This window comes from Peromyscus maniculatus, chromosome X (genome assembly GCF_049852395.1).
Source record: "Peromyscus maniculatus bairdii isolate BWxNUB_F1_BW_parent chromosome X, HU_Pman_BW_mat_3.1, whole genome shotgun sequence".
NCBI lineage: Eukaryota > Metazoa > Chordata > Mammalia > Rodentia > Cricetidae > Peromyscus > Peromyscus maniculatus.
The window spans coordinates 106,450,079-106,473,814 of record NC_134875.1 but is presented as its reverse complement, the minus strand read 5'-3'; the positions used below and the strand labels follow the sequence as shown (position 1 = coordinate 106,473,814).

Genomic DNA, 23,736 nt, shown 5'->3' with positions numbered 1-23,736 from the left:
CTGACCCCCATGTGTACTGAAGCCACATGCACACATGTTAAAAATACTAAAATAAAAAAAATTTGATTCCTATGCACTACCTGATGTCACTACAACGACATCACATGGTATAATTTACAGCCCAATTAAGGGTGTTTAATTTGATTTAATCTGATCAGGGTCAGATTGCTAAGTACTTTAGGAGCACACAATGGGTGCATGTGGGCATGTGTGATCTCCCCGTATGTGTTTAGAATTAAGGCAATATTTCCTATGCTAATTTTACGTTATTTCCTACTTAATATCAAATGCTGACAGCACCTATGTGGGTCAGCATGTCTATTCACAGGGCTTGATTATAATCCTGAATTCTACCTCCTGTGTGTGTGTGTGTTTGTTCATGGTGCATAACCCAGTTATTTTGCATATTGAAAGGGCTGAGAAAGCTCACTGAAAATACAGCTCTGTACAAACTTTCATAAAAGTTCCCAGCCTGGAACCTGAGTTTTTATGAATGGACAAGGTTGGAAGAACAGGATTGCGTTTGGTGGGAAGAAAATGTCATTTACAACAGAGGAGGGAATTGCGGGGTGGATCCTTAAAGTTCCCTTTGGGGAATGGGGATAAATTTGTATTATCATAAAAAGGCAATCTTTGCACCCAGGTTGCCATGTGGCTAATGCAGTATGCAGAGTTCTGGCTTAACTTCAAGAAGGGATATTTTACTGGAAACATCTAAACTGGAAGATGGGAGAAAGCCACCTGTTTGTGCCATATTTGAATGAGGGTCTGCAGGGCATGTGGCTTCCTGACTTCCGAGTTTATAGTGACCAGAGAGGAACAAAATAAACAAACAGTGACTAAATAAACAACATACACAAATGCCTGCCAAATGCATAGAAACGCATTTTAAAAATGCATATATCACACCCCCTTTTTTTACCTGCAGAGTGACAGATTTTCAGAAAGCTTTGGAAATAACCATGTCACAGGCACATCAAAGTACCAAATGTCCAGTTGTGCACAATTTCTGTGCAACATACACAGTGACAGCTATAACCAAATGGGTCAAATTCAAACTTACAAAATTCAGTAGAGAAACCACCACTACAAAAACCTAAATCCGCAACATGAAACACAAGACTCACAAAGAAGGGACAAAGCTACACTTTAACAGGTATTAAGAACTTCCCACTAGGCAGGTTTTGAGTTGTCAAAAGAGGCCAAGTCCTACGGACAATGATCCTCAGGATCGAAGGAATGGTGGTTACATACACTAAATCCTTCTAGCCAAGTCCTACGGACAATGATCCTCAGGATCGAAGGAATGGTGGTTACATACACTAAATCCTTCTAGTTTTTCATCAAGAAGGCAAGAGACAAGCAACGGAATTGGTTCTGGTCCTCGGCACAGGATGGAATTTCTCATGCTCCTAGTGAAGCAAAAAGAGAAAGGGGGGACAGTTAAGTGATTGGTAACATTTACTACCAACTGACCTGTAAATCATTTTAAGAAACCCTGAAGACTGGCTAACTCACAATCCTTGGTTGCACAGAGTGTGTTTTCCTTAACCACATGGTAAGTTCAAGGCTATCCTCGGTTACATGAAAACCTACCTTAAAATTCAGAAAAAACAAGTTTCACCTTGCAGATGTGCGTTCCTGTCCTCAGAAATTTTTGAATATTTCCAGTTCTTTGTCGGATACGGGAAGGATCTTGTCCCACTCACTTTCTGGATATGTCTCAAAGTTGGAGGTATCGCCATCACCCGTTACCTTGGGCACAATGGGTGGCTATAAGGGTCACACAAAATAAATAAGTGAAGCACCATTAGACAGAAATGTGGAGAATTTGGACACTTTTGTTGATTGACAGTAATGTTTGCATGGCTCACGGGCAAAGGTGACACTGGGCAGCTGAGTGGAGACATGCAGTGTCTGTCACTCTGAATGTAAATTTTACAAGGAGGGGCTGAAGGCACCCTGGTATTGCAGTCACACGGTATACACAAACACAGACACATGTACATGCAGATAATCACGAAATAAATCTCTGGTGAATTAGTTTGCAGGACTGGGACACAGCAGTGGGAGCTTGCTGGGCGGTTAGGATAGGCTATGGAGGGGTTCATTTAGTTCAAAGGTGTATGACATCCCCACCTTTAGCTTCTTATGTGGCACAGACTCCCAGTCCACACCCCGGAACCATCGGTGTCGTTTGATGTCTTCAACCCCATTCTTGAGAATAAACAAACACACTTAGTAAAAAGCATTTGAGAAACAGTGTGTGTGTGTGGTGTGTGTGGTGTGTGTGGTATGTGGTGTGTGTGTGTGGTGTGTGTGGTGTGTGTGGTATGTGGTGTGTGTGTGTGTGTGTGTGTGTGTAGCATGTGTAAAATCTCTCTCCAATAAAGCAGGTTAAAAAAAAAATAAGTGGCCATGTGTGGTGGCACATGCCTTTACTTCCGGTACTCTGGTGATGGAGGCAGGTGGATGCCTGTAAGTTTGAGGCCAGCCTTGTCTACATGAGAGTGTTCCGGGACAGCCAGACTACATGGTGAGATCCTGTCTCAAAAGTAAATAAAGAAGAGCAAATAAACAAAAACTCTAAAAAATAAAGAGTAACAAGTCAACCATGAATAGTGGTGCCTGCCTGTCATCCCTGCTCTGGGAGGCAGAGGTGGGTGGGTCACAAGTTCAAGGTTATTCTCAGCTACATACTGACTTTGATTCCAGCCTGGGCTACACGAAAACAGGAAAACGGGCTGGAGAGATGGCTGCTCTTGCAGAGGACCCACCCAGGTTCAGTTGGCAGCATCCACATGGTGGTGGACGATCTCTAACTGCAGCTGCAGGGAACCCACTGCGCTCTGCCCACTGTGGCAGGTAATGCACCCGTGTAGTATATACACAGAATTAATAAAAAAGAAATCAATAAACCACAAAAATCGCTAACAGTGAGCAGAGTCCAGGATCCTCTGAGTGGACGATGTTACCATCAGTGTGCAAACTGGAATGCTCTCACATGACTCACCTTCATGCTGCCGAGGCGCCGGGTCCTGTCTACCACCAGCAGCCTTTTGATGAGGTCCCTGCATGAGTGGAACAGATGTTACTTAGATTCGGGAAATGCCAGAATCAATGCAGGCACCAACCCCACCTGCAGCCACACACCGTGTGCCCATGGGGAAAGCAATTTGGGAGTTGGGAGTGGGGAGGCAGCTTGCAACCTGGGCTCCCACCCCTAACAATGACCTTCAACCTCTCAGCCATAGCTTCTGTCTTCTACATGCCAGGACTACAGACGTGTGGACCACACATGGTGAGGGAGGGAGCCCAGGCCTTGGTGCATGCCAACAGAGCCACCAGCACTCTATTCACTGAGCTACGAGCACTCTACCCACTGAGCCACAAGCACTCTGAGCACTGAGCTACAAGTACTCTATGCAATACTCAATTACCAAGCACTCAATTGGTAGAGTTACAAAATCTCTACTGATCAAGGTATAAGCACTCTCCCCACTGAACAACAAGGACCCAGCCAACTCTGCCAGCAAGCACTTGGCTTACTATGCTACAAGCACTCCACCTACTGAGCTACAAGCCCCCCATCCTGGGAACTTGGCCTGTAACCCTTTAGCACTTATCTATCCCAGCAGGTTTTCCTCCTGTGTATCGGCCAGGGCTGCTTTGCAGGCCCACACCTGCATTCCTTTACCCAGTTCTGTATGGGGAGACTGAGTTTCCCGGCTGAGCGCACCTGCTGAATGAAGTCCCAGACACTCGCCTGTGTCTTTATCGTGGATCAGAGACGAGAGAATGAAAAGGATGGTGAGGTGCAGTAAATCAAAGACTCAGAGAAATTAAGGCAGGGTGGAGATGGGATGCTGTGTGTGTGTGTGTGTGTGTGTGTGTGTGTGTGTGTGTGTGTGTGTCTGTGTGTGTTGTGCGCGCACGCGCACACACACACTCAAACATCCTGCAATCCATAGCACCTATGATTACCAGCCAACAGGAACTGTAGCTCAGTAGAAAGGGTGCTTGTAACTCAGTGGGCAGAGTGCTTGCTGTTAAGCTGGATGAGTGTTTGTTGCTCAGTGGGCAGAACTCTTGTTGCTCAGTTGGTGGAATGCTTATAACTCAGGGAGTACAGTGCTCACCTAGGCCTACGGTCCATCTGCTGCATTATATACCCTGGATATGGGTGGCACAAGTCTGTTTGTCACCCTGCCTTTGGGAGGCTGAAAGAGGAGGATCGGAAGTTCTGGGCTATGTGGAACCCTTCTTCCTAACTAACTAAATAAATAAAATGAACAATTGGAAATCAAGGCTCATTCTGGTTAGAAAATACTCAAATCTGACCACATTCAAATCAAGGAAAGTTAAATGTATTTATATATGTTTAACCCTTATTTTTTTCCACTAATTTTGCCATAATCTTCATAAAATGTATGGTCAGCATAAATATCGAGCAAATGTTTTTAAGCAACATGTTGACCTCTAAACATCTTGTGTGCAAGAATTCTTTATGAGGAGTGCAATTTCAGTAAGAGAAAAAAAAGGAAGAGAAATTAACACTTGTGGAGCCACAGAGCTTCATCCTTCTAGCTCAATAAAGAAACCAATCTCAACAAAATATACCGTACGTGTGTATAGAACTGTCAAAAAATTAATAAAAATACTGTATTTACACACTGAAGTTATCATGAAGAAAAGCCTGGGACCCAGCATCTTGTTGAAGGGCCTATCTCCAGTAACCTAACTTCCTCCCACTAAGCCCCTCTATTCTTAGTGATTCAAAAAAAATGTTTAAAAATTTAAAGTTAAGCCAGGCAGTGGTGGCACACACCCTTAATCCCAGTACTTGGGAGGCAGAGGCAGGTGGATCTCTGTGAGTTCAGGGCCAGCCTGGTCTACAGAGTGAGTTCCAGGACAGCCAGGGCTACACAGAGAAACCTTGTCTTGAAAAATAAAAAAAAAATTCAAGTTAAAAAATTAATAAATAGGCCTGGCACAGTGGTGCACACTTTTCATCTTAGAACTCAGGAGGCCATATCTATGAGTTCAAGACTAGTTTTATCTACACAGAAAGTTTCAGACAACTAGGCTTACAAAGAAAGACCCTCTCTCAATTTGTAAATTAATAACTAATAAATTAAACAGATGGATGGATAGATGGATGAATGGATGTACAGAGTGATCGCTTACACAGTTGGTTCCAAATCTGCATTAGTTTCAACACCTTCTATCTCAAAAGGAATGATATATATAACAAGCCTTTCAACTATTACATTTCAATAAAATGAGAATAAATGAAAGGTTTTCTCTTCCTGGTGGAAAAAGTGACCGACACATGCAATGAATCAGAGTTTGCAGGAGTGTGTGCTTACAGCATCATTTCACAAATTGTTGAAAATAAACACAGGGACAGAGCAGGAAACCGAAGAGTGCACTTACTTGGAGGTGAAATCCAAGTGTCTGGGGAAGTCGATCTTACAGGCAAGAATTTTCTGATAAATTCCAAACGGGTTGTCATCAAAAAATGGAGGAAACCTGTTGCAGAGAGAAGCATCTATTTTTAGCAGAATTAAATATCGAGTTATGTCTACTTTGTGCCAATTATTATTTTTGCTTAATGGAGGCAAAAAATAATTTGTGTCAGATGGATCCACTGCTTGACAATTGGCAACATGGCTGTGTGAAAACAGATAGGAGACAGATGGTCTCAGGAGGTAGCGTAGCCACAGGAGGACAAGGAGAGCACGGAGGGTCCTGATGGCCCCCAAAGAGCCTCTGTTGATGGCTTCCTCCCCCGAGGGGTTGGAACTGACAGTTACAAACTTTCAAGAGGAGGGAGGGGCTTAGTGGAAGGAAGTTAGGTTATTGGAGATGTGCCCTTCAAAAAGACACGGAGACCCCAGGCTCTTCTTCACAATCACTTTGGAATGAAAAAAATAATTTTCTATTGATTCTAAAGCATTTCTTTGTGTGTGTGTGTGTGTGTGTGTGTGTGTGTGTATGTATAACATAAATTATGTTATATATTATACATTTTGTACATATAAATGTGGTTTTATATGTATAAATATATTTCATGAATTGTTCACACTCACACACAATATGTACAAATTTTCCAGAGCACGTGACTGGGACATCATTTGCATATAGGGTCTTTGCCTAGAGAATGAGTAACAACAGATCTTCATATGAGTCCATTCTGGATAAGGATGACCCTAAATGTAGTAACAGTAATCTCAAGACAGACAGAAGAGATACAGACCCACAGGAGAAGCCATGTAGAGATGGGAATGATGGGGCCTCAAAAGCCAAGGACATCTGAAGCCTCTAGGAGCTGGAAGAGTAGATGGATGATTGGGTAGATGAACGGGTGGGTGGGTGCACAGATGAGTTGGGGCATGGATGGGTGGAGGGATGGATGGGTGGGTGTGTGGATGGGTAGATGGATGGATAGGTGCATGTGGATGGGTGGATAGATGGGTGGATTAGTGGGTGGATGTGTGAAGAGATAAATGGATAGGTAGGTAGGTGAATGGATGAGTGGGTGGATGGATGGGTGGGTAGGCAGATGCTCGCTTTTGACAAATCTCATACTATTCTGTAAAATCCTCCTGCAAGCTGTTTTTTTCTACCTGGCTTGATCCACAAAGAATGAACTTTCCTTCATCTAGGCACCAGAAAAAAACTCATGGGGCTGGGATAATTGTTACTTCCCCAGCAGGAGCCAGTGACTCTTTAGGTCTATACAGGTGAACATTGCCATGGTGTTGGCCTCCAGTTCCCCCAGCTACACCTAGATCTGTGGGTATCTCATTTTCTGTGTTTACACAATTTTCTCAGATATATACTAGACTTGACAGACACCAGTAACCCTCAGGAATGACCAACCTTTCCATTAATCGGGAGACAGAACCAGAGCCCACTACTCCCACGTCCTATGCATTGCTAAGAAAAGGAATTTAGGGTGAGAAAATGTAATACAACCCCGCCTTCTTCACCTGCTCTTCCATCACTACTAACTAAGCTATTTGGCTGGTGTCATTTGTTCCCCATGGGTACTGCTCAGCCTCATATATCATCCCACAAATAAGATGGGTGTTACACATAAGGAACTGTGGATGTCTATGAAAATTTAAATTCTTGTTTAAGAAAACTAAACACTCAGTCACCCTCTAAATCTTGACAGTGGGGTATGTGAGTGTGTCCATGTGCAGTGTCAGAAAGGAAGTGTGTGGGGTGTGAAAGAGACACTGTATACATACAGTCGCATTTGTCAGGAGAGTCACTCACCCAGACAGCATCTCGAATATAAGGATGCCTAGTGCCCACCAGTCCACTGCCCTCCCGTGGCCTTTGCTTTGGATGACTTCTGGGGCGAGATATTCCGGTGTCCCACAGAGAGTCCATGTTCTGTGGAGGCAACAGAAGCATGAATTTATGAAATCTGGAAGGTGTTATAACACAGAGTTGATGAAGACCATGTCACAAGTATGGTCACAGTGCAGAAAATTGACGTATGGCCACATAGGTTGAACATTCCTAACTGAAAGAAACCAAAATGCTCCCAAAATCTAAAAATTTCTGAGCACCAACTGATGTGACAAGTTTAAGATTTCATGATGTGAAAGTATTTGAGGCACAAGCCATATTCGCTGTGGGCAGACCCATTTTCTAGGCGCGGAGAAGCTGTGCTGTGAGCTCTAACTGTCAACGGACAAAACCCAGAATCCCCTGGGTTTTGTCTCAGTCAAGGATTTCCCACAGCAGACTGGTCTGTGGGCATAGGTACACGAACCTGTTCATAAAGCTAAAGGAATCCAAAGTTCGGGTGTTCACTATGGCTCAGCGGGTAAAGCTGCACAAGCCTAAGATCGATGCACATAAGAGGTAAAAGGAGAGAACGGACTGCAAAAGGCTGTCCTGTGATTCCCACGTATGTACCGTGACAAATACGTGCTCAAACATTCAGCACACACACAATAATAACAACAATAGAAACACTCCGGAACCTAAGCTCTTTTCCTTGTTTGTAGTTCTGGATGGTCTCAAACTTGCTGAGGTTGGCATGGACCACCATACCCAGCTGCTCCATCTATGTTGATAACATAAACTGACCCTATAGTGACATGTTCCTCACTGAATGTCTTCCTTACAAGCATTAGCTTACATATAATTTAGTTAATGATCTCATGGTCATCTTCTGGCCTCTGTTAGTACTGTACTCAGATGAACATACACATAGACACACATAATTAGAAAAACAAACAAAACTGAAAGTAGTTGACAGAATACTAGGGAAGTAGAGAGTGAGAGGTGGATAAATCGAGACAGGCAGATCTCTGTGAGTTCGAGGCCAGCCTGGTCTACAGAGTGAGATCCAGGACAGGCGCAAAGCTACACAGAGAAACCCTGTCTTGAAAAACCAAAAAAAAAAAAAAAAGAAAAAAGAAAAAAGAAAAAAAAAGCAGGCTCAAGAAATGGCTCAGTGAATTAGAGTATTTGTTCTTGTAGTACAATCACCTGTAACTCCACTTGCAGGGGACCTGGGCACGTCACAGCACAAGGACTTTCTAAAAAGGACTCTAGCGGCTCAATAAGTTTGTGCAGCCAACCAGACAGAGCAGGGAACAGATGGGGAGAAAAGTTCTGCAGGTGTAACGCACCAAAGGGGACTCAGGCCCAGAATCTGTCAAGAATTGATCCAGACCTGGTACAAGGGATGGTGTGGGCCAACTCAGATACTTCTGCAGGGATGGAACTATAGGTCAGTGGGTAGAGTGCCTATAGTTTTCTAGGTGGAATGCTTGTAGCTGAATGGGTAGAGCGCTTGCCTGAGCACACACAGAGCCCAGATTCGATCCCCAGCATAAATAGGATGCGGAGGTGTTCACCTGCCATCTCAGCACTCAGAGGTCAAGGCAGGAGGATCAGGAGTTCAAGGTCATCCTTGGCTGCCTGGTGAGTGCCAGGCCAGTCTGGGCTTCACACACACACACCCTCCATCTCCTATCCCTCCCGAACGGAATCAACTAGAAGTCAATTAGTCACAGGCTCCTGTGTGCTTCTGGGCCCATTAACTCAGATTTTGATCCTTGTAGCCTGACTCAGTTAGAATAAGATCAGGGTAGATAGAGCACGGTAGCCGATGATGAGACCACAGGTAACTGTATCTGAGACAGCTCCACTTACCCTACTGAAAGCTGAGTCTGTGTCTGCCTCAGGCTGGACAGAGGCTTGCATGCCTTAGGGGGAACTTTCTATAGCCTTGAGCTTGACTTGTTTCTACAGCCCTGAACTTCTCTGTGCACAATCACTTTTGTAAAATGCCCCAATGGTTGTATGGTTAGTCACGGGTATTTAGCCCACTGCTAGTACTGGGAGCACAGAGAATCTGTCCTCAGCACAGAGATAACCTGATGAGGCTAGAAAATACCTGATTCCCTCAATGTGAAGCCTTCTTTTCCTCCCACCCCCAGGCTATGGGTTAACAGGAATGTGACACCATCTTCTTCCTTATCTACAAAGGAGCTCTCTTAGCTGTGAGCAAAGGACCCTAAGGAAAGAGTTCTATAAATAGAAAACACTAAGGTACAGGCTGCAGAGGTGGCTCAGCCTTAAGAGGGATGGCTGCTCTTGCAGAGAACCTGGGTTCACTACCCAACACCCACATGACTGCATGCATCCACCTGCAACTCCAGTTCGAGGAGATCCAATGTCCTCTTAGGGTAACACACACACACACACACACACACACACACACACACACACACACACACACAAAATAAATACATCTTGAGGCAAAAAATACATTAAAAATTGAACTGCTACCTGGCAGTGGTGGTACATGCCTTTAATCCCAGCACTTGGGAGGCAGAGGCAAGTGGATCTCTGTGAGTTTGAGGCCAGCCTGGTCTACAAAGGATAGCCAGAGCTGTTACACAGAGAAAGACCGTCTTGAAACAACAACAACAACAACAACAACAACAACAACAAAAATGGAACTACTGTGTGATGTAGCTACAGTATCCCTGGATGTATGTCTGTGTGTGTAAAATATATGTGTGTGTGTATACATATATATATATATACAATTATATATTATATAAATACTATATATAATTATATATAAATGTATGTAGACATAAATTATATTATTGTACATGTAATATAGAGATGTAGCTAAATAGATATACATATTTCTACATGCATATATATTCAAGTATGAAGTCATTCACACATGGACAGGATTACAATTTTCCAGAACAAAATTCAACTACTTTGATGACAGAATGATTTTCTCCTTTGCTCACAACCTGGAGGATCACCCCCACTCCCAAAGTTGTACACTGGGTGTGGACTATTCCCCACAGACTCAGGTATTTTAACACTTGGTGTCCAGCAGGTAGCACTGTTTGAAAAGACCCTGGACAGGTTTTAAAGGCGGCGGCAACTCACTGGAGGAGCTGGGTGACTCGGGGTTGGGCTCAAGGTTTGATAACCCTGCCCTACTTCCTGTTGTCTCTTCCTGTATGTGGCTGGAATGTGAGCAGCTGCCCTCTCTCTACACATGGTCCTATTGGCACATGATCCCATGATGGAACCAGGAACCAACTAACATAAACCTGTTCTTCCTTTCTGCTTTTTTAGGAGTGTTTTATGACATCAATAGGAAAAGAAATGGGATGCCCATCTTGAAAGATGGAGGGAGTGGTACATCACACCAGAGCCCACCATGCATCTTCTGCCATATCTGTCCACCCATCCAAATCAAACTTTCAATCTTTGATTAACTTCTAATGACCCTGTGATTGTTCCCACTCACCTATCCACCAGTTTTTTTGAGAAGCCGAAATCAGTGAGTTTGATGTGTCCTTCACGATCTAGAAGAATGTTTTCAGGCTTCAGATCCCTATAAACAATCTCCTTGGCATGTAAGTATTCAATGGCACATACGATCTCGGTGGCATAGAACAGTCCAGCAACTGAGGAGAAACGGCCACGGTTCCTCAGGTAGGTGAACAGCTCTCCTCCGGGCACGAACTCCATCAGCATGTACAGAAAGCGGTTGTCATGGCCAGTCCAGAATCTGGGAGACACAAGAGAGTAAATGATGGGTGCTGAGGTGAGTGCTCAGATGTGAATGCAGATGGATGTCAGCAATTGACAGACACTGATGGTAAGATCCAGATATACAGAGGCAGACATTCCCATTAATATATACATAGACACTAACAGGTGCGTATGTGCAAATATCAAAATATAAGTACAGATATTAAGATAAATATATAAACAGGTACAAACATATGCATGTGCCCTGGTTAGCTTTAACTGTCAATTTGACAGCCCAGAGTCATTTGGGAAGGGACTCGGTGAAGAATTTCCCATATCAGACTGGCCTGTGGGCATGTCTGTGAGGAGAGTCTTCATTCAGTTGACTGATGAATTGAAGATCATGCCTACTGTGGGTGACACCATTCCTAGAGGAAGATGTGTTGTCAGCTTTAACACAGCCTGGAGTCACCTAGGTAGTGTCTCAGAGAGACATTTCCCACATCAAACTGGCCTGTGGGTGTCTGCAGGGAGTGTCCTGTTTGATCACTGATTTAGGAGGACTTGCCTACTGTGGATAAGGATCCTTGGGCTGGATGAAAGTTTTCTGCTTCTAGTTCCTGCTCTGCCTTACCTCGAGATGGGGGGTGACAGAGAAGGGAAAGCCAAGTTAGCCCTTAGCTACTCTCAGTCCTTTTGGGTCACTGTTTTATCACAGCAGCAGAGTCAAAGTTGGCCAGGAAGTAATGAGGATGTTTGATTAAGATGTCCGATGCCAGCTCCCCCAAACGGTAAGGTTGTGCTTAGATGGACTGTGGTTGTAGGTTGATGTTAGGATGTCATAGGAGGCTATGTGAGAACAACCTGAGGGTGAAGTTCACAGGAAGAGCATGTGCTAAGCTGGTGCTGCCCTAGGTGGGACCTTCACCATCACCCTGATCTTAACAAAACTATGTATGAATGTATGCACATATGTGTGCATGCATGCATGTATATATGTATGTGTATGTATGTATGCATGTGTGCATGTGTGTAAATATCTATGTATGTACGTATCTATCATCTTCTATTCATCAATCATCTATTATCTAGCTATTTAGCCTAACCATCCAACCATCCATCACCTTTCTACCATCATCTATTCATCCATCATCTATCTACCAACATCTATATCTATTATCTATCCATCCATCCATCTGTCAACCGTCTATCACCCAAGTAATTGCCACTCAACTACCACAAGGTTTTCATCCACAATCATCATTGCTTTCCAGGTGCACACAGCAATGTCTACAGAGCACTCTCTGACTATAACCCCCTAGGATGGGAGGCTCCTCCAAACACCTGCTGTATTGTATCCAAAGACACTCGACCTTTCAGTGTGCACAGCTCAGACCTCTCCAGAGATTCACTTACCACAGACTTCATTACTGGTTAGCCCTCTGTGTGCATATCCCTCTGACATAGGAGGAATGGGTGCACAAAGTGAGGGATCATGGTCTCCATCCAGAGCACAAATTTTCTGTGTCAAGTTGACAGCACACCCTTGTCCTGCCTAGGGAATGGTGGTGTCCGCAGTGGGCAGATCCCTATGTCAATCATCAATGAGAACACTCCCACAGACATGCCCAAAGGCCGATCTGATGTGGAAAATTCCTCAGTGAGACACTTCTGGGTTGTATCAGTTGACAGTTGAAATAGGACATTTTCCCCCTACTTTGGGAATGGTACCACCCACAGTGGGCTAAGCCTAATACTGACTCTTAATAAAGCCATTTGCAGATAAGTCCACATCCCTGCAGCAACACAAACTGAGAGAGGCCTATCAGCTGTTTGCAGCCATTCCACTACGCATCCCATGTCTGTTCCAGACAAGCAGGCTGCTCCACGTTCACAGACAACATTCACAAGCCAGATGGATGACCCTGATGAGCTCCAGTAGCATGCACATCATCCTTTGAAGTTCAAAGACCCACTATGTTGTGTTCAGACAGCTGGACAGACACACAGCATGCTCTGCCATGCTGTGACTACAGCATGTAGGTCAACTCAGAGTCCCTGTAGCATGAAGTCAACTTTTACCTAGTTCTTAACCCACCTGTTGAGTCCTGTGAATGCACGATATGTAAAGAAAGCAAGAAAAGATTCCTATAAGGAATGTGTAGTTACACAGTAGTGGGTGGAGGTGAGATAAGCACTCAGGATTCATTCCTCCTGAATTCCTGTGTTAAAAGTCTGCATATCCAGGACCTCAGGACAGGACTATGTGTGGAGCTGGGTCTTTAAATGGGGAAACTGAGGTAGAATGATGTCCCTGGGATAGATATGACCTAACGGGACTGAGTCCTCATAAAGAGATGTGACCGGGACACAGACACTCACAGAGGGATGAGCCTTAGGTGGTGCTGTTGCTAAGAGGAACCCATTTTGGCTAATATTTAAGTCCATGTGTAATTTAAGGTGCCTGTGCTTTAAATTTTTTAAAAATGCTTACCTGTATTTAATTTATATCTGTGTGTGTATGTGTATACACGCACACAAAAGTACACCAGACGCAGAGGCCAGCAGAGGGCACTGGATCTCCTGGAACTAGAATTACAGATGACTATGCGCTGCAAGGTGAGTGCTGGGACCTGAACTGGGCTCCTCTGCAAGAGGAGCAGGTGCTCTTCACCTCTGAGCCCCTCTCCAACCTCTGACACCCAAGTTCTATGCTATTCTAATGAATTTTGACTGTAGTGTACCTCTAAATGTTCTGACAGGATGGAACACTCTAAAATAGATGGATACTGTGTGGTGGTGTGTCAATGATGCCATGCTGGGCAATTTACCCTCTCACTGGACAGACAAGCATACTTGCTGAGCCCCAGGCCAGCAGGAGACCTTGTCTCAAACTCTTAGTGTGAACTAAGTAACAACGTAATGACAGCAGACGTTACCTTCTGATCTCTGCATGCACGTGCACATATGGACCTTCACAGACTATGTATAGAGAGATCCCTTTTATATAAATGTGTGTATATTTCTAAAATGCAAAAAAGGGATTTAACATTGATAAAAATTGCCAGTTGAGTTTTATATGAAAATTATGAATGAATAACTAGGTTACTCTGTCACCTTGATTAGACGCTATAACAAAAGACCTGCCAGGTCTTTGACTTTTACAGGGGTATCAACATTGAGGAGACTAATGGCAGCATCATGGGGCCTAGTCAGGTCACACAAAAAGGTGTTGTTATAAAAACTCATGGGTTGGGGCTAGAGGGGGATCAGAGGTTAAGAGCACTTGCTGCTCCTGTGGAGGATGCGAGTTCGAATCCCAGCTCCCAGTTGGGCAGTACACAACCACCTGAAACTACAGTTCCAAAGGGGAATAGCACCCTCTTCTGGCCTCTGTGGGTACTATTTTGGTGTACACAGTGACACACAAAAATAAATCAAGACAAAACCTGGTTACCATCTCCTACCTCACACCACTGAGCTACAAGCACTCTGTTGGGTAAGGGCAAACCCTCTTTCCCCTGAGCTACAAGCACTGTATTAGCTGAGCTGCAAGCACTCTATTCACTGAGCCACAGGCAGCACTTCCCCTACAATGAACCCTTAAGAGAGAACCTTGGGGAAGTGGGGAGCTGAGAAGGAAGGAGCTAGGAACTCACAGTTTAACAAGGAAGGGATGGTTAATTTCCTTGAGGACGGCTTTTTCATTCTGAACATGCTGTTCTTGCTTCAGGCGGATGACATCTGGGATGTTCATGATCTTCAAGGCATAGTATCGCCTGCTTGATCTCTCCTTCACCAGGTTCACTCGGCCAAATGTTCCAGTGCCTGAGGAAGACAATGGAGCCAGTCAAGTCTCCCCTGGATCAGGAAAAGTATACATATCTGAGGAATGGACACCATGCTTACCTGGGGCCTTAAAGCTGGACACAGGAGGAGAAACTTACTTGAGCACTTCGGACTTTATGGCTATGTTTTTACACACAACTGTCAGTCAAGCGGCCAGGGAATGGCTCCGAGTGTAAAGGGCTTGCCTTGAAAACGTGATGACCTGAGTTCGAATCTAGGAATCCATGTACGGCGGGGTGGGGGACAGTTTAAACTTACTCAACAACTTCTCTGTGACCTGCACAAGGATGCTATAGCATGCAACCATACATATATGTAGTAAAAATAATGACGAAAACTAAAAAAAAAATTGCCAGCTATGTGCATTGGAAATTGGATTTCAAGTTGGCCATGATTTAAACACTGCCATGGGAAGAGCCCAGATACTAGACTCAGTGATTTCTAGTGGAATACTTTCTTTATTTTTTGGTTTTCCAAGACAGGGTTTCTCTGTGTAGTTTTGGAGCCTGTCCTGGAACTCACTCTGTAGACCAGGCTGGCCTCGAACTCACAGAGATCAGCCTGCCTCTGCCTTCCAAGTGCTGGGATTAAAGGTGTGTGCCACTAATGTCCAGCTCCCACCTCAACTTCTAAACATAGTTGTTTTCTGCCTTATAATACTTCAATGCACAGTGCGTGCTCTTATGATGTAGTAAAGCCATGCACTCAAAAAAACAAAAACAAAAACAAAAACAAAAACAAAACTCACTGGATGGTGGTGTTGCACGCCTTTAATCCCAGCACTTGGGAGGTAGGGACAGGTGGATCTCGGTGAGTTCAAGGCCAGCCTGGTCTACAGAGAGAGTTCCAGAACAGCCAGGATAGTTAGAGAGATAAATCCTGTCTCAACTCCCTGCCCCAAAAGAAAGAAAAAAGAAAAAGCAAAGCTCATACAATCCCAGTCTTCTCCCATCATTGCAAACATGCAGGATGTTTCCCCACAGCAAGCCAGAGCTAGGCAAAGATCAAAGGACACACCCACAGCTAGACATCGGGCTGAACACTCCAATGACCACGAAAACCATATTCAGCACTAAAGTCCTGTTAAAGGGGCAAAAGGCATGCTTTGCAATGCCCCCCGCCAAAGCATTATTTTTACTTCTGCTATCTTAGCTTACAATCAATTAACTGTGACATAAAATAGGTCTCTGTAGCTTAGTTATTTAGAAAAGGATGCCAATCGATCAGGAGATACCTATCACAGAACACACAGGATTGGAGGAGGCACACAGAGTCTTAAGGGACCCTGAGTGGAAGCCAGAACTGGCCCAGAGTAGATCAGATGGGTAAAAAGTGGGTGGGAGTGTTTACAGACATTTCAAAGAGGATATGGGTAGCCACACTGACAATGTTCTTAGAATAATCTCAGCAGGGTCTGTTCCAGGCCACCCCTGAACATGTGGTTCACTCTGTGTGACCACAGTCAAATCAATGGAGCTAATAAAAATCTTTATAATTGTATTATGTCAGAGATTTTGTCATAGCAATAGAAAGGTAGACAATCCCACCCTTAATGTGGGCATCCCCATTCCTTTGCTGGGCTCCTGGATTAAATAAAAAGAAGAGAGCTGGGCCCCAGCGGTCACCTCTCTCTGCTCCTGACTCTCCTACTCCTGTCTCCACGATGGACTGGCACCAGTCTGAGCCAGAATAATCCTCTCCTCCCTTAAATTCCGATTATCAAGCATTTTGTCACAGCAACGAGAAAAGCAAGCGCTGTGACACCAGAACCTTTGCCTGTGCTTCTGATTGGTGGATGGCATATCACTTTTGTGTCTAAAATCCACCGCGGGAGCAGAGCCCGACAGATGCACTGTGCTGTGCAGTCCACAGGATGGCTTCTGCGTCAGATGGCTGCCGACCTGTTTCCTTCACACTTGTGTCTGCGGCTTGTGGGTGCAGAGGCAGCTGGTGGTGTTGATTACACAGAGCAGGGGAGCTGCAGAGCCAACGCACAGGCTGAGAAACCTAACACCATGGAAAAGCACAGTGCAGCAGAGCGCCAACTCCCAGAAGCTGCCAAAACAAAGACAACCAGAAAGTACCAGAAACTCCCAGGGCAAGGTGCTGTTTACTGCCTAGTGGGAGAAACTTAGCTCATCAGGGGCGTGTCATTGAAGGGGACACTGGGACCCCAGTCTCCTCTTCTGTATGTTTCCTGGCCACTACCACATGCTCTGCGTCACCACAGTCCAAATCAATGGGGCTAATACAAATCTTTATAATTGTATTATGCCAGAGATTTTGTCATAGCAATAGAAAGCTAGCTAATACACATTCCACACCAATTTTCAAAGTTTGTAGAATGAATTGTGTTGTCATTGTGCTCAAGCATAAGTTGTCTGTCCCTACACAACCTCCAGCCCCCAATCCCTTGGTTGTAAGACACCAACACACCCACAATCGCTCAAATGCATGTTGCATATGCCCATCGCCAGTGAATGTCCCCGCATCCCTATGTGATGCAAAATCACTCCATCTTCGACACGTTAGTTCCAGCCATTGACACCAGTCACCCTAGCACAGTTCCATGACCTGTAAAGTGACTCCCAGGTCACGGGGCAGCAAGGCAACAAACATCACCACCCAAATTAATTGTACACGATTTTATAGCCCTTACACACTCTGAGGTTGCCCTCTACACCACATGGATGAGTGGACTCCCCAATTAAAAAAAATGACTACCTCAGAGTGGGAAGATGCTGCCCTTGCACTGTGCACACTCTACAAATGGTAGTCAAGTGCCCCATCCATGGATACCTGGGACCGTACAAAAGTAACTTTCGGTATGTCTGCCATGGGGGTGGTATGAATTTTTTTTAATGTAACAAGGCTCCTGGGGTAGTGGACACAGATGTTACATGGAAGTGGTCCAGATGCCCAGAATGGGGTCTCAGTAACCAATGGGGTGCAAGTGGGGACAATCCCAGTCGGCTGTGTGGAGAGATGCAGGTTCTTTCCTTTTCTCCATCATATTGGAAATTGGTGATTTTTGTCTCAGGTCAATAGAGCACCTAATGTGTTTAAAGAGGTGGGTGGGAGGGGATGGGGGGGCAGCTCAGTGCTGGAGTACATGCCTGGCACAAATGAGTCCCTCGGTTGCATCCCCAGCACCTAACACAACAACAAGAGTAATAATAGTAATAATAATGATGGTAATAGTAATAAAGTTTTCCCTTCGACTGGGTGTGTAGCTCAGTGGAGTGCTTGCCTGGCATGCACAAGGTCTTAGGTTCCATCCCCCCAAAAACAATAATAAAAAAATGTCCCCACATTCCATGTCCAGCCTCACAAAGGAAAATATAAACTGGAGAGTGGACCTGAAGCACAACCCAGAATGTTCCTGTAGGAGCCAAGTGTCAGGGATGCCAATGTGTCATTAGCACTGATGGCCTCCCACAGGAAGAGGCAATCTACTAAGCCACAAGCACTCTACCCACAGAGTTACAAGCACTGTATCAACTGAGTTACCTCCTCCACCTCAAGGGGAACTCTTTTTAAAATAAAGGAAATGTGATGGCCTGATGGCTACTACAGATAGGTGATAAAACTGAAAGTAAGATATTTAGTGTAGCACACCATAAAGCCCTGGGCTCAATCGCCAGCTTTGCAAAAACTCTGCCTGGTGAGGAAGAAGGCTTTAATCCTAGAGCTTCTGAGGTAGAAACAGAAGGATTAACAGTGGTTTGAGGGCAGCCTAAACTACACAGTGAGTTCCAGGAAAGCCTGAGCTACAAGGGGAGACCCAGGAAGGAAAAGAGGAGGGAGGAGACTTAAGAGGGAGGAAGGGATTCTTAGTGTAAATGAGGTTCTATATTCAATGCCCAGCACTTCAAAAATAAAATAAAATGAAAATCTGAGTGACTACAGAGAATGTCTCAGGATTCACAAGTCCTCAAGAGAATGAAGGTGCTGTCCTTGGAGTGTGGTTAGACTCAACCCAGAGCACCCAGGCGCTAGGGGACACTGAAGCAAGAAGCACTGGCCTGTGTGACTAACGCTGTGACAAGTTCCTGTTTTCCTCCTTCTGGGTGGTGTCCCCAATCTGGCCCCACCCCTAGGGCAAAATCACACTGAAACTCACTCTAGAACCACCACCACAGTGATTCAGGGCAAGTGCCTTGGTGATTTAGAGATAAGGGCGCCAGGGGCTGAGGAGATAGACAGACAGACAGCCATGGGTTGAGGAGGCCAGGACAGACACCTTATGTCCTAGGAGAGTGTTCAGGAGAAAACAGTCAAAAAAAGAAACCTGAAATAATTCAAGATGGCTGCCAATGGGTGAGGTTCTAGATGGTGAAGGTAGGTTCAGTTAAGATAGTGCAGGGTGGGTGGCTTTCAAGATGGCACATATAGGGTTAACCCAAAATGGTGCAGGGTGGGTGAGATTTAAGATGTCACAGAGTGGGTAGGTTCACCTGTTGTCCTCCTGCCAAGGACAGGATTATGAGGTGTATGTGCATCAGCCCCGCCACCTGTAGGCCCTAGGGAGGACCCTCCCTATCCAGTCCAGCTCCTGGGTCCTCCAGACATCCTGTGGCCATATCCCTCCATCCCATGATCCTTCACTCCATCAGGGCGGATGCTTGGCTTGAATGACAACGAGCCCCATCCCCATAAACCACAAGGAATTAGAAGGTGGCGCTCGGGAGGTGGTGATGTGGTGAGGGGTCTTATACACAGCATTCCCATCTTTAGGGACTTTGCAAAGAGAACAGCCCCATGGGTGAACAGTCTCCCTTTCCCATGTACCATGGGACTGCTCTAGGAGTCAGAGGCCTTCCAGGTACAATGTGGATAAGCATATATTTGCATATCCATGAATGTTATGCAAATCTTACACTTTACTCCAAATGCCGACCAGGCACGTGGCAGTGAGGGTGGGGCTTGTGGAGGGGATGACATGGACACAGGAGTATGACACAGCTGCTCTTATTGCACCCACAGGCATGAACGCTGGTGACCGGCCGTATTAATTGACTGATTGGTGATTGACTGAATGATTCTTTTCCTTTTCAAGAACTCTGGCTCCCCACTCATGCACCGGCACCTCCTGCCTCAAAGAAACAGCCAAAGTGTCTCCTAGATGGTTCTAGATTTGGATTATCATTACTATGGACTACCAGGTGGTGCCCCTCCCTCTCCCTCCCCTGAGGGACCCTCAGCAATTCCTCTCTCGTTTATAAGGTGCTAGCCTGTGGTGATCTAACAGATGGCTAGTCATGTGACCCTACATCTAAGGATGAGGCTCCCACCCAGACAGACCAAAGAGCTCCTGCTCTTGCAGTACCGAGGATTTAACACTGGCTTTTGTAAAGCTGGCCACCAAGTCACTGAACGGTAAACTGAGGCACAGGTGATAGCTCAGAACACAAGGGATCACGACTGAGTCCAGAGAAACAAGAGTGCAGGAGAGGTCTAGCCAAGCAGAGGGAGGGGTCCTGTTCAGTAAATTTAGATCTGAGATCCCCGAGTTGCAAGAACTCTACCCGCTTAGTTATAGTTACAAACTTCCTGCCCACTGAGCTACTGGCAGTCTACCCACTGAGTCAGAAGCACTCACGCACTTAGCTATAATACTCTACCCACTGAATGGAGGCACTGTCTCAACTAAGCTACAAGTACTCTACCCACTGAGCTATAAATACTCTGTCCACTGTGCCACATGAACTGCATCTGTAGAAACACAAGCAGTCCACCCACCAGGCTGTAAGCACTATTCCAAATAAGCTATAAGCACATCCTCAGCCTGGAATGTTCTTTACTTGAGTTTCCAAACAAATAGAGAAATGAGTTTCAGTTAGGAGGCAATATCATCAATATTTATTTCCTAGAGAATGCAGAGTGGAGTGTGTGCTGAGGACTGACTGGGGAGGCAGGGGTTGCCTGGTGAGCTCTAGAGTATTCCTATGAGCACGTGTGTATGTGTGTGTGGGGGGGGGGGGGGCGTTCCCTGCGGTTTTGGGTGGTATGTACTAGTAGGCACCAGCAGCTCCAGGCCAGCCTGGTCTACACAGCAGGTATCAGGACAGGCAGGGCTACACTTGGAAGCCCTGTCTCAAACACCCCCAAAACTCCATGTTTGTCATAGACTCGGTCTAAATTTATTGTGCGGGCTCAATGAGGAGTGTGCTTGTAGCCCTCAGTTAAGTGTGTGTATGTAAAATGAAAGAATGAATGGGGGAGAGGGGAGGATGACGTGTGCACCCGGGTCCTTCTAGAAGGTTCGGAGGGAACAGGCTCACAGTAAGAAAGGTTGTAGGATTCAGGATTTGACACGGCCCAGGCAGGTGCCCAATGGGGTCCATGCTCCAGACACAGTGGGGTGGAAAGAGGGCTCAGTAGGCAAAGGGGCTTGCTGACAAACCCAAGGATTTGAGTTCAATACCCTGAACCCACTTGGTGGAAGGCAGAATAACAGACACCTCAAAGTTGATCCCTGACCCTGACACTTGTGCTACCGTTCCACACACCCACGCCCACATGCGCACAGTAAATAAGTGATTTTAAAACAAAGGAGCCAGGTGTGGTGGTGCACGAATTTAATCCTAACACTTGGGACGCAGAGGCAGAAGGATCTCTAGGAGTTCTGGTCTACACAGTAAGTTCCAAGACAGCCAGGGCTGTGTAGAGAGTCCTTGTCTCCAAAAACGAAAGAAAGAAAAGGGTAGTGAACCAGCAGACGTGCTGAGTGCCCGTGAGTCCCTATGGTCCCAGCACTGGGAAAGCTAAGACAGGAGGACTGCCTGGAGTCTCCAGTGGGCTTGAGCTACAAGTGACTTTCAGGTTATTTATTGTCTCATAAACAAGGGCGGGGCTCAGTTCCCAGCACCTTATAAGCAATCTGTGGTGGAGTAGGACTGCAATGTCAGCACTTAGGAAGGGGTGGTGGGGAAATGTACACTTTAAGGCCATTCTGGACTACACAGTGACAGGAAGACCAGCCAGGGTTACATGTATATCATAAGTAAACGACATTCAAGCAGCTCCATTTCCCTCAAAAGTCAATCAAACGCCGGGATGCAGCGAGCGTCAGCCTCCACGCGGGAGGGAACCTGGCTAGAACTCAGGTCGCAAGCTCCTTTACCCACGGAGTCATCTCTCCAGCCTGGCTGAGAAGGTGTTAATCCTCCCTCAGCCCTGGCGCTGAACCCCGACTTTACTTCCTCCCTTCCAACACCGGGGTGCAGGGAGAAGTCTCTAGAATTTCTGCCTGCAGCCAAGCGGAGGGCGCCAGTCTCTCCCTCCCTCCCTCTGTCCCTCCTCCAGGAACACTTTCCTAAAAATCAACACACTAGGCGCAACTGTCCTAGAGACCGAGGTCTCCGAGACGCCCCGGACTCCCAGGAGTCAAACTTGAGAAGCAGCCGCCCACGATGCCTCGCGCGATCCCAGCCCCCTCGGAGCATCCTGGCCCGTGCAGGAATCCACCGGCTCCCCCAGCAGCCTGCAGGGTCACGGGGAGATCAAGTTCGGAGCCACTAAAGAAAATCCGAGCCCTGGGCACACAGGGGATGCGGGGAAAACATCTGCCTATCTGTCCCTGAAGGGTCCCCCGGGGTCACGCATCCCTCGGAGCCACCATGGGTCCACACTGGGGAGGCTGGATTCGACCCCGAGGCATCCTGGGCCCGAGCGGGTGCGCAAGCGCCAGGGAAGCCGGGCGTGGTGTCCCCGGGGTAACTGGCACCCCAGCAGGGAGCCACCGAGTCCCCAAGGTGAAGTCACCCTCCTTAAAGCTCTGTGGTGTAGGGCCGCCCCGTTTCCAAAGGCCATGTACTGAATATGTGGGAGATAAAGTCCCCAGGGTCTCAGGGGACCCTTGCGTGACCGCCTACAGGCCGCGTCCCGACACACGAGTTCTCTTTCACTCACCTACAGTGGCTAAGGTGTCCCAGTCATGCAGCGTGTGTCCACTTTTGTGCGGGGATGACGTTTTGGCCGGCAGATCCCCAGTTGGCGCCAAGACCTTAGCATCTTTGGGGTGGTCTTTGGCCGCATGATCCTTTCCGCTTGCCGCGGCCGCTGCGGGTACCTCCATGGGGCAGGAGACTCACCGTGCGAAGATGGAACAAGGGCAGCCTCAGCATCAGCAGAGGCCTCGCACACGCTCCCCAGCTCCCACCGCCTTAAAGACAATGGGAGTGCACGCGGCCGGGCTCAGAACGGCGGGGGGATCTGTTGGAATTGGCTGGGGCGCTCCGCGGTAAAGTGTGGGGTCCGCGGGACCAGCGCCAACCCCACCGCTCTTCATTCCCGGCGGAAGCCGGCTGGGCGGGGACCGGTCTAAGCCGTCGGGTTGGGGTGGGGGCCGACGACGTAACAGAGGAGGTGCCTTTGTTACGCTCCGCCCTCTCTCTTACCTCGACCTGGGCGGAGCCCGGTCGCGGCCACGCCCCTCCTGTTTCTCAACCGCGGGCCCGGGACGGACCTGTACCAAAGTAAAAAAAGGGGGGGGGGGCGCTAGGGGGACACAGGGATCCCGGATCACGTCCCTCCCCCTGGGCAGGAAGCTAAATGGAAGAGGCGCAGGAACTTCCGGCTGCCAGCCGCGGATGTTCCTGGCACAGCAGGAGAGGTGGAGGCACCAGGGGGAGGAGTCCAGGTAGGGCACGGCTTCCAGGAGAGGGGGATCGAACTTACGAAGTTGTCGGGCGAGCGCTGCAAGAGCCTCGCAGTTCCCAGCTCCGCCCCTCCGGAAGCCGGTGCTCACCATGGACCCGTGGCACCTGCTATTCCTGAGCCTGAGGACTCCTAGGTAGACAGGATTTACAGAGACCTCTTATGGGGCATCATACACGC

The 23,736-nt window shown here is 46.8% G+C and overlaps 1 protein-coding gene across 2 annotated transcripts; it reads right to left on the bottom strand.

The window, feature by feature from the left end:
• Positions 1-1,130: 1,130 nt before the first annotated feature.
• On the bottom strand, positions 1,131-23,365 carry Prkx (protein kinase cAMP-dependent X-linked catalytic subunit). 2 transcript variants are annotated; one of them, XR_001576916.3, is made up of 9 exons: positions 22,810-23,344; positions 14,706-14,874; positions 10,820-11,083; positions 7,288-7,407; positions 5,437-5,532; positions 3,014-3,071; positions 2,140-2,217; positions 1,597-1,773; positions 1,131-1,412 (listed from the first exon to the last, which is right to left on the bottom strand). XR_001576916.3 is itself a non-coding variant. In XM_006997766.4 (9 exons), the coding sequence occupies exons 1-8, from the start codon at positions 22,973-22,975 to the stop codon at positions 1,648-1,650; spliced, it is 1,077 nt and encodes a 358-aa protein (XP_006997828.1). In that variant the 5' UTR covers positions 22,976-23,365; the 3' UTR covers positions 1,131-1,412; positions 1,625-1,647. The 2 variants fall into 2 exon arrangements, 1 of the variants encoding a protein (XP_006997828.1); XM_006997766.4 differs by having other exon boundaries at positions 1,625-1,773; positions 22,810-23,365.
• Positions 23,366-23,736: the final 371 nt, after the last annotated feature.